Consider the following 11228-nt stretch of genomic DNA (forward strand, 5'->3'; position numbering starts at 1 on the left):
CTGCCCACCAGCTGTGGATGTGGAGGAAGCTGAAAGACCTGCTAAGGTGGTGATGTTACCAAAGAGATGCTGAGATTGCACCATGGGAGGGTAAAGTTACCTAACTTGTGTAGTGGTTTCTAGTCTTCTACCCTGAACCAGAACACACAGTGTGTTTTGGTATCACACAGCTGAGCAGTGTGTACAAATCCTTGTAGTTCTAAGCTTGCCTAGTATCAGCTGTCAGAGCAGGGGAGGAGGAGTCACAGCTAGGGTCTAGCAACCAAGACTGCCTTTTAGGACAGTGTGAGAGACCAACTCCTCTTCTAAAAGAATCTCACAGATGTTTTCTTCCCTGTGCAGGAACCCTTGACGGATGCAGAAAGGATGAAGTAAGTGTCCTGCTCCCCCTTTATGCCTGTCATACTGCAACTGTGTGGGTGCTGATTCCTCACATCCTGCTTGTGCCACCTGTGCAGTGAAGCTGACTGGCCCTGCAGGCTCCTCTCAGATCTTCAATCTTCTTGGGGCCGTGTGGGCAGAGCTTTGGTCTGTGCCTTGCCAACCTGTGCCTTGCATGTCCCTCCCACTGGAGGAGGAGGGAACATGGATCCCCAATGCAGGTGCAGGCAGAGAAGTTGGGTGTGAAAGAAAGTAGATTAAGTCTTTAACAGAGATGGAGAGAGGATTTTTCCCTTCTATTCATCCAGCCTGGACTGGGATAAATTATTGATTGCTTTTCATTCATCAGTGAGGGATACTGGATCTGTGCAGCTCATCTGTCTTTATGCAAGCACTGTAACCTGAGAGGGAGCTGGGAGCCTTGGCTGGCCAGCTGACATGTACTTCTTTGCCCCTGCTCCAAGAGTGTTTGCCTGTCTGTCCTGACAGAGATGTACCTCTTGCTTCATGCATTGGAGTCTCCTGAGCGTTCAGTTCCTGACTTCCTGGGGCCCCTGTGAGGGCTCTTGGGCCCTGGTGCAGGGGAGGGGGGTGCTGGTGTGGAATCCTCCCTGTGCACTCAGTGGTTCCTTGCTCCTGGTTCCTGCCCCAGGCTACTGCAGCATGAGAATGAGGAGCTTCGCCGACGGCTGACATACGTGACTAACAAAATGGAGGCAATGGAGAGGGAACTGGAGTCAGGTCAGGACTACCTGGAGATGGAACTGGGCCAGAACCGTGAGGAGCTGGAGAAGTTCAAGGACAAATTCCGTAGGTATGACAAAGAAAATGAGAGGAGTAGCGTTAGAAAGATCCCTCACACAGAAAGAAACCTTTTTTTGCAGCACAATGTGGGTCATTTAATTGGTAGCCACATTGGTAGCCAGATTCCCTCAGCTGGCGTGAGCAGGCTGTGCACTGTTGTGCAAATCAAAGGTGTGCTGCTTGAAAGGGTGCACCTCCAGACTCTAGGGGAGATAAAGGCTCTGCAGCCATTATTTCTTCCCAGGTACAGTGTAGGAATGTTGCCAGCATGAAAGGCTGATGACAGGGAATTCTTCGTCTGTTGGATGTAAGCATGTGTGCAAAAAAAGCCACTGGTGGCTGCAAGAAAATACATCATTGCTTCACCCGAAAAGTGCCTCAGTTAAAAATCAGTGCCAGTCACTGGTCATGAGCTTAGATGTGACATAGCTCAGGGGAGCCCTCCAAAGTCATCTACATCCCCTCCTACAGGATCCTTTTCACCCTGCCAGCCTCATCTTGGCTCCAGTAACTTGGGGTCTGAAAGCCATTGTGTATCAGAGGTGAGGCATAGTTAATATGCCTGGTTGTCTTAGTAGCAGTCTTTCTGAGTTCTGGACTTGGTGGTTTTCTTGGCACCTATGGAGCCAACTTGAGTAGGTGCCTGAAATCATTCCCAAGCATACAAACTTGTTTCTGTAGGTTGCAGAACAGCTACACTGCTTCCCAGAGAACCAACCAAGACCTGGAGGAGAAGCTGCATGCCCTGGTGAGTGCCCTATTAAATCACTAGAGAGATGAGATAGAAGAGACCAGTGTGTGTTAGGAGCAGATGGGGGAAGGGGTCCTGTCCTTACCCAGCAGATGTGGCAGTGGGTGAGGGATGAGATTCTGGCCATGATCATCTACTCCCCATGCTGACTGGTGTCATGAGTGGTTTTCTTGATTTACTGAGCCTGTACTTGGTCATGCACAAGAGCTTCAGTTCCTCACAACATAATTGCATGGTATTCCGTCATGTTGCTTCAGTCCCTCTCAAAGTGCCAGGGATGTGTCAGGGGTGGTCATCCTGGGAGGATGGGGGCAGTCAGAGCAGAGCCAATGTGCGTGTGTGTCTGTTGTGTGCATTCATAACACTCATGGCTGTTTCTTTTCTCTCCCTCTCCCTCTCTTTCTCTTTCTCCTCCCCACGCTGCCGCTGGCACACTCTGGGCGTACTCACCTCTCAGGCCTCTCTCAGCCAAAGCTGGATTTTTGCAGTTGCGTCTTTTCGTTTGTGTGTTTTTCTTTTTTCCTCTTTACGTGTCTCAGCCTGTTGGTCTCATTGTCAATGCTACATACCCCATCTCAGATGGAGGGGCCCCAGCCCTCGTCCAGCCAAGGGCTCACCTGGTATCCAGCGGCTGCCCGCAGATGCAGCAGGTCCTAGCTTGCAGGGCTCCATCTTAAGAGTGTTTGACTCTGAGCCAGCTGGAGCATGACATGTTGGGAAGTGGTGCCCATAAGCTGCAGCACTGCATAAGGTGTGGATGGCTGTGAGCCTTGTTTGCTCCCTTTCCTTCCCCTTCTGAGCTGTGAGCAGGCAAGTCAAATAGCTGAGGTGCTGATTGCCTCTGTGTAGCCCAGGATGAGATTTCTTTGGTTCTAGAGTTTGAATTTCTTGGGTTAATATTCACCGCTAATTATTCGTTGTGCTGGTGCCTGAAGAGACTGCATACTGGTGAAGTACTGGCTCCCCTATCCACTTGCCTGTTGCTGTGCTGTACCTGTGATGCACAGCTGGCCCTGCTGGTCACAACACCCTTGGGCGGTTTGGAAGAACTTCTTGAGACAGCGACAGCTTGGTTGTTCTGAGCTGTTGTCCTTCTTTGCTGTTACTTCCGAGTCTCTGGCAGCCCTTACCTGAACTGTTAGGGAGTCTGAAGAGGCAAGGTTCCCTGCTTTATGGAGGACATTAGCTAAACTTCAAATGAAGCCACAGGTCCTTTAACTTACTAGAGCAAGGCTTAAACTCTTGCGAGATGGTGCCTCCCCCCTTTTGTCCATTCAGTATTGACTATTGGATCTTTTCAGGCAGTATTCTTGTTTTGGTTTCCCAAGGAAGGAGAGCTGGGTGTCACAATCTCAGAGGTCTTTGCTTTCAGTGGCAGGTTAGGATTGATCGCTCAAAACCACTAGCTTTTTGTGAGGCACCCTGGGAACCAGGGGCAGAGAGAGGAAACATGCTGGTGCTGCAAGAAGAGATACTGTGTTAAGGAGGTTCTGACTCAACCTCTTGTCTCTGTAGCTAGCAGAGCAGCTGGTCCCATTTGGCTTTTGGAATCACCTTCCTTTGAAGAGGGTTGTCTCCCTTGTCTGTGTGTCTGTCTGTCTGTCTGGAAGTTTTTTGTATCCCAGCTGAGTGTGTCATTGTGCTATGCTTGGGCTGAGGTGGGTGGTAAAGCCAGGTTCTGAGGTTCTGTGCTAGGAAGTTTTAAACCTGGTATTCTTGCATCCCAGATTAAAAAGGCAGAAATGGACCGCAAGACACTGGACTGGGAGATTGTAGAGCTCACTAATAAATTGCTTGATGCCAAAACCACCATCAATAAGCTGGAGGAACTCAATGTAAGTGTCACTCTGCAAATGGCTGTGAAAGTGTGTGAGGTGTGGGCTTTTCCTTTTGTTCAAAGTCATTAGTGTAAAGGAGCACATGAATGACTCCAATGTGTATGGATGTGCAGGAGTTGTACAGGATAGCAGGGACAGACAAACAGAAGAGGGTCTGAGGGGTTGAACAGGGAGGAATGGATCTTCAAGTTTGATGTATTTGCTCTTTTAAGCTTAGGGTTTGACTTGAGTCTGGGCTGTACCTAAGGAGGGGTCATTCACTCCAGAGCTGGGAGGGAGCTGATGCCTTTTCTACACCATTAATATAGAAGTTCCTGGATCCAGTGCTTGTCTCTATTAACTGCTCTCAGCTCCTTCCAATCTGTCTGCATCATTAGATATAGCTGAGCTGTGGGATGGGAGAGAAAAGGTGGGATTTTTGGGATGGTTAAAATCCCCAGAGGGAGTGGGGCTTGATACACTGACAGAGGGTATGCCAGGAGCAAGGACTGGAGTTAAAAGGGACACCATGGCTGAGTTGTAAGAAAATACATAAAAGTATGGGGAGGAGGGAATGGCAGTGCCCTCATGAACAATTCATCAGATGCCTCTTCTGGCTCTGTTCAAACAGTATCTAGTCAGTTGGTGCCTTTTTGGGTAAGAGTTTGGGCGAGTCTGACAGTGTTGCACACCTGTGCCCTCTCTTGCAGGAACGCTATCGACAGGACTGTAACCTTGCAGTACAGCTGCTCAAGTGTAACAAGTCTCACTTCAGGAACCACAAGTTTGCTGATGTGAGTAGTAATCCTGCTGAGGTGGGGAAGAAGGGCTCATGGGCTTTGACTGCATTTTGCTTTCTCCAGCTTTCTCCACAGGGCTGCTGGCCTCTCATCCTTCAGTCTCAGAGGTGGGGGGAGGTTCCTGTTCCCACTCCCACTGAGAAGGCAGCACAGAGCTTCTGCCAGCTCCTCTTTCATGAGAGCTTCATTTCACAGTTCAGCCAGGAGCTGTTATAAAAAGCACAATAACCTTGAACTTGATAGTCTGCTGGGTGCATGCTGGTAGCTGGCAGAGGACAGACCTCTCTCTTACTCTGCTCCATCCTTTTTCCTTCCTCTCCTGGCCACATGGAAGGTCTATACTGCTCATAAAAAGCAGCAGTAGTTTGATCCGATGACACTTATTACTCTGAGGAGAAATGTGTGAGGCAGCATTCAGGCTTTTCTAGGCCTTCTGAGCAGGAGAAGCTGGTGCCAACTCACTGCCCCCTGTGGGGAGGGATGAGGATGCAGGCAGCTCAGCTCATCCTGCTTTCATCTCCTTTCACATTAGTAGCATCAATTCTTTGGTTGAAAGCGTCGTCCAGGCTCTTAGCCCAGCTCTCTCTTTGCCATACCTCTAGTCTCTGTTCCTTCTTGTGTTCCTCTCAACAAAACTGCAGGCTTGTCTTTTTTAACTTAGCAGGTGACCACTTTGTCACCCTCCCCCATTGTGTCTCAAATTAGCACTCTTGAGGTCGGTGTATCAGTTACGGCTGGAGTAACCTTGACCTCTCTCCCAGCTGTCCCCCCTCTGGAGCTTTTGAATTCTGCCCCCCAAAGTACTGTGTTCCACATGGCTGCCACTGGAGGGGGTTTGGTGCTGAGCTGCTGTGCACACAGCCTGCCTCACAGCCAGCTGCTCTTATGCAGTGTGCCCTGCATGCCCAGATGTCAGTGCAGTTTCCTTCTGGCTGTGATGGGACAGACATCACTGTGCCACTGAGTGGCTTGGGGACCTCTGCTCTCCGTGCTTCACTTGCCTGTGGTGACCCAGGTGAGGGCAGCTTGGCAGGGCAGTGGGGAGAGCAATAGTGCCCATTTGCAGGATGATGGGTAGTGCTTACCCCCTGGTGAGACCCCAGTCCAACAACTTTGGTAATAAGCCCTATGTTTGTCTCTCCGAAATGGAGAGAGTAAGGAAGTGGGGTGATGTGTTGGAGTTGGTAGGAACACAGGAAGGCATCGATCCTCGTCTGCGGGCAGGCTGCCAAGGCAGCATGGCTGCAATTATGCATTCAGGGAGCACTGTGAATCTCAGCAGTGGGGGCTGTACAGTCACTTCAGTGCAACCACCCGCTGATTTTCCACAGATCAATAGACCCCTTCCTAGCATGTGCTGGCTGGGCCTTTTCTCTGTGCTCACAGGCATGTGAGACTGAGCCCATGTGCTGTCTTTACCTATTTGCTTTGCCACATGGGGCCTGTGAACCATGGCCTAGAAGCATGACCGCTGTGACAGCTACAGAGCCTTGTAAGTCACTCATGGGGCAGGTTTGCTTTGAAAAAAGATACCCTTCTGAAGTCAAGGTAGGTGAATGTTAGGGTCAAGATAATGACTACAAAATACACATGTAGCTTGGTTAGAAAAGGTGGATTATATGAAACTAAATTACTTGCATGGCAGCCCCCTTCTAATGTCCTTTTCCTTCTCCCTAGCTTCCCTATGAGCTGCAGGACATGGTGAATAAGCATTTGCACAGCGCGCAGGAGTCTGCAGGCCCTGGTCAAGAGGCAGCCCACACCTTGGCTCCATCTGATGTTGTGCCCACCTCAGTCATTGCCAGAGTCTTGGAGAAACCAGAATCTCTGGTTCTGAATTCAGCCAAGTCTAGCAGTGGCAGCTGTCCCATGGCTGAGGATGTCTTTGTGCATGTGGACATGAGCGGAGCCCTTCCTGATGCTTGCAACAGTGCAGGGCAGATGGGGAAGGAGGGAGGAGATGCAGGGAAACAGCAGAACGGTGGCTGCAAGCCGCAGAGTTGTGTGGAAAGTGTGCCTGAGGAGGTGCCTGCCTTTGAGAAGCTAAGCCCATACCCTACTCCCTCACCTCCCCATCCTATGTACCCAGGGCGCAAAGTGATTGAGTTCTCTGAGGACAAGGTAAGGATCCCAAAGAACAGTCCCCTGCCCAACTGTACATATGCTACGCGCCAGGCCATCTCCCTCAGCCTGGTGCAGAGCGAAGATGAGAGCTGCGACAGGCACCGGACACTCCCCAGCAGCCCTGCTTCTGAAGGGCACCGTTCAGCCTCCAGCTGTTCCTGCCAGCAGTCCCCCAAAGCAGCCAGGGCTCACGGCTCTTCTCAGAGCAGCCCATTCAGCAGCCCTCCCCAAATCCCGAGCGCCTTTGCCAGCTCTGCCAGCTCTGAGGAGGACCTGCTGGCTAACTGGCAGCGTATGTTTGTGGATAAGGCACCCCCCACCTCGGAGCGAGTGCTGATGAACCGCACGGCTTTCAGCCGTGACACGGCCCCCGAGCTCCAGAAGAGGTTCAGCCGCTCCATGCAGGAGCTGGGTAGAGCCGCCTCAGCTTACTCGGATGGTGAGGAGTCTGCACAGAGCTGCAGCTGGACCGTGAGCCGGGACTCAAGTGTGGACACAGACAGCACCGAGTCCAGAGCCCGCAGGAGCCATTTCTCCTCAGACTATGGTACAGATTTCTCCCAGGATGAAGCCCAGAAGCTGCTGCTTGAAAGCAGTGGAGGCACTGCTGAGCCTGAAAGCCCCTCACCAGAGAAGCACAAGGACTATGTAGACCTTGTCTTGCCTGAGAGCCCAGCTGAGGAGAGAGAAATGCTGCTCCAGGGAAACAAGGAGAGCAGCCAAGGAGGTGTCCAGGAGGAAAGCGGAGAAGGCAGGGTCAAGCCTCCTTTCAGTCGGCCGCACCGCAGCCCCAAGAGGATGGGGGTGCACCACTTACATCGCAAAGACAGTCTGACACAAGCCCAGGAACAGGGCAACCTTCTCAGCTGAGGCACAGCAAGAAGCAGCCATGCTTAACGGAGCTGTGGGATGCCCTCATCAGTCCACCTGAGGGAGAAGCCTCCCTTAGTACACTCCTCCCAGGGGAAATCTGCTCTGAGGTTTTATATTTATTCTCTTCTTTTGCTACCTGGAAGAGCTGGGATCTCCCTTCCCTGGCACCTCAGACCCTCAGTACAAGCACATGCAGTGTGCAGAAGCACACCCACTGCCCCAACACACTCACAGCTCTCTTCACAGCCTCACACTGGTGCCTGTACCAGAGCTAGTTCTTGGTACCCCTTGTCCTGGTGCCTGTGCCTCTTTTTGCTCTCATCCCCCTTCCCACTCAGGTACCTGAGGCCCTGGGAGCTCTCTTGTTGTTTCCCTGCAGCTGCTCTGCTCTCTTTTAACTTGTGCCAACAGAGCAGAGTGCCTGTGTGGTGGTGTCTGATTCCCTGGGAGCCCCAGCGGCTGTGAGTGGGGCACGACGACTCTCCCAGCAGACAGCTGTGTGCTGTGGGGATGAGCTGGGATTGCTGGTGTCTCATTTTCCTCCTGGGTTTTGTTTTCCCCAGCCACCCACTGGGTGGGTCTTCAGAATCTGCCTCTGCAGGTCACTGTTGTGTGTCTCCGTGGCTGGATTCGGCACCTGGTCCCCACTGAAGCAACGCACAAGGGGCTGGTGCTGTGCTGTGGGGCATGAGTGCTGCTTGCTGAGGTGGTTTGGGGAGGCAGTGCCTGCTGAGCTCTGGGGTTTGTGTTTGTGTGTCTCCTCCCTCACACCTCTTCCCCTGTTCTCTGTGCTGTTGTTTTGTTTGAATGGTGCTGATGCTTTGCTCTTGGGTGGGCTTCTCTCTTCTTTCCAAGCCTTTGGTTTTGGGGTGTATTGTTTTTTCTTTCCCCCACCCCGCATAAACAGACACAGCCGTTGGCAGCCGGTCTGATGCCTGCACTGAGGGTGTGTTGAGGAGTCTCAGCTATCAGAGCTGCACTTCCATCTGATCCTGGCCTCCAGCCTGCAGAAACCCCTCCAGATTTAAGAACAAGGTTTTGCCCCAGGCAAGCAAGGCGTGAAGGATGCTACCAGGCTTTTCTGGGAAGGGCTTGGTGCAGGGCCAGCAGGGATGCAAGGGCAGCGTGCTGTAGAGCTGCTCCCTGCAGATGCACTACCTCATGGCTCGGCAGCAGCCCTTCACCAGGGTCTTCTTGCACGGCCCCTTCTCTGGGGGGCTCCAGGCTCTGGGGCCTCTCTTGGGCTTCCCTGCCTGGGTAGGGCTCTCTGCGTGTTTTTCCTAGCGTAGTGTAATACTGTGTGACTTTTCTTCTCAGTCTTGTGTGCTCAGTGTCTTGTTGGGGGGGGAGGGAAGGGGAGAGTCTATAGATGTAGGTATTTTTTTGAGGGCTTACAAAGCCCAGGCCTCCTGTTTTAATTTTGTCCTGTGCCCTTGTCTGTCTGGTGTTTCTTGGCTTCCATGGGAGTGCAGGGCAGAGAACAGCCCAGTTCCCTTCACCATACCCCCTTCAAACCCTGCCCTCAGAGGCCTGCTGTCTGGTTTTTGAGTTGGGTTTGTGTTGTCCTCTCATCCTACACCATGTGGGCTCTTCATTGGGCTGGAGTAGAGCATCCTTCTCTCCAGGAGGGAGCATCTGTTCATATGCTTGCATCAAGACTTGCAGCCTAGAGCTGTCTGTGGGGCCCGCTCCCCTGCCCAAACCCCTGTCTCTGTAAAGGGCTTGCAGCTTGTAGCTGGGGCCAGCCAGGGCTTCAGCTTGGGCCTGGAGGCTCCAGGGCCAGTGAAGGGGAGCTGCAGGCCTCTGGCAAGCTGTGTAGGTTGTTTTATGTACCCTGGGCAGAGCTGCTGCCTACACGCTCACCTTGTTTCCCATCTGGAACAGTTGTAGAGTTGGATGCCACCCTCTGGTGGGGAGGTGGGACTCAGTATTTCTCTGCAGTGTTCCGCTGTGCAGACAGGCTGAGAGTGGGAGCCTCCTCTGAGCCTGCAGAGTGTTTCTCCCCTGTCCCAAGTGTGGAGGGGCAGGGGATTGTCCTTGTGTTTGCTGCCATCAGCCACTCCACTGCTCCATTTCTTTTGTTCTTCTGCAGCACTGCTGTGGTTTTGCATCTGCAGCAGCTGCCAGATCCTGCCTCACAGATGTCACCTGGGGTTGGCTGCTCACTGAGTGAGCTGCTCTGGCTCTGAGGCTGCTGGTAGCCTGCAGTGGGGGAGGCATTGCTCCCCAGGGCTCAGCCCCATCTCCCCTGAATCCTGGCATGCCAGGCAGTGGACAGAACTCTTTTGCTGAGGCAGCTGGTGCTGATGATGCTGAACAGAGCTGGCTTCACTCTGCTTTTGGTCAAGGTAGACTGAAAAGCAAAACAGTGAAGTGGAGGAGTGGCAAAGGTATGCCTACCACTTCACCAGACACTTGTGCTTTGCAGCATTAGGATGCTGGCAGAGGTTGAGGGGGACTGGTGGCCTCAAGCAGCAGCAGAGCCCTCTCTTGACCTGTGGGCATTGTGTCCTCTGCACTCCTGCCCACCTCCAGCAGTATTGGCTCTGGGGCCTTGAGCCCATCTGAGTTCCAGTGTCCCAACTCCAGACTGTTAATCTGTAACTAATGTGTTTTTTTCTGAGATTTTCAAACTGATGTATATTTTAAGACCAGAAATAAACTATTTTAAAAGTAGATGGCAATGGCTATATTGTACTTGATACTGACTAAGACCTGGACTGGAATGATCCTGAGCGTGTGAAGGTGTAGAGCTAGCTCCTTATGGTACAGTGTCCCAAGTTTGTTGAACTGTGTGTGCCACCCATTGTCTCATCCAGGGACAGCGATCCTGTGACCTGTGAGCTGGCGCTGTAAGCACCCCTCAGTGTTATTCGTAAGATTCTGCCGACCCCATCTCACATACTTTACTGGCTGATCTGCCTTGGCCAACCTCCACATTCTCATCTAGCATAGGATAAGGTGTAGCTAATCCTTTTAATAGCTGTTGGTTTTCTTGGAGTCCCAGCTTTTGGAGTCACCTGAGAGTATCACTTCACTTCCGAAACCAGGTACCACACCCCCTTGCTGGGGTTCCTAAGAGGTTAATAATTCTAGATTCAGTATTTTGTGTGAGGAGGGAGGATTGGGGGTGACTGGACATACCCCAGTCAGGAAGCTCTCCAAACATGAGGCAGAGAGTTCCTGCAGGGTGCTGATACAGACAGTTGGAGGTGTTTCCTCTTCACGTTGAAGGGTGCTGCAGAGGTCACAGGGCTGTAATGAATTTTCCTCCCTCTCCCAAGTTAGGCTGCCTGTGCCTTTCTGTGCTGGCTGCATGCAAGCCTAACACTAGAAAGAGTGTGTTTCTTTGTCCCCGTAATTAATGATTTTATTCCTTGTTCCCTTGAGTAGCAGCTGCTACCACAATTTAATCTTGCATCCTAATCTGCGCCTTGAAACACGATCTTCCTTGTCAGCAAGGGACGCCTGGCACAGCGCAGGCAGCGCAACCCACGGTGCTGCTGCGGGCTGAAGCCTTCACCAGGGTGTGCACGGCTGGTGTCCAGCTCCCTGCAGAGCTAGATTATCCCAGCCCGCTTCCTCCTGGCCCGAGGGAGGGCCTGGGGGACAGAAAATTGGGCTGTCACCGGCCTGTCCCCGGGCCGGGATCGAGTCGGGAGGCGCGGCGCAGCCGTG

At 52.3% G+C, this 11228-nt stretch overlaps 1 protein-coding gene across 2 annotated transcripts in view; it reads left to right on the plus strand.

Annotated features, from left to right (window-relative positions):
* TJAP1 (tight junction associated protein 1) overlaps positions 1-10226 on the plus strand; it is a 39217-nt gene extending 28991 nt beyond the window's left edge. For both annotated transcript variants that reach the window (XM_014308595.2, XM_031060434.1), the window contains exons 5-10: positions 343-371; positions 1034-1195; positions 1867-1933; positions 3664-3771; positions 4464-4547; positions 6231-10226. In XM_014308595.2, coding sequence (XP_014164070.1) covers positions 343-371; positions 1034-1195; positions 1867-1933; positions 3664-3771; positions 4464-4547; positions 6231-7547 — 1767 coding nt within the window. In that variant the 3' untranslated portion in view covers positions 7548-10226. The remainder of the gene's footprint in view (positions 1-342; positions 372-1033; positions 1196-1866; positions 1934-3663; positions 3772-4463; positions 4548-6230) is intronic.
* The last annotated feature ends 1002 nt before the right edge of the window (positions 10227-11228 follow it).

The sequence above is a fragment of the Geospiza fortis genome, unplaced genomic scaffold (assembly GCF_000277835.1).
Source record: "Geospiza fortis unplaced genomic scaffold, GeoFor_1.0 scaffold41, whole genome shotgun sequence".
Taxonomy (NCBI): Eukaryota; Metazoa; Chordata; class Aves; order Passeriformes; family Thraupidae; genus Geospiza; species Geospiza fortis.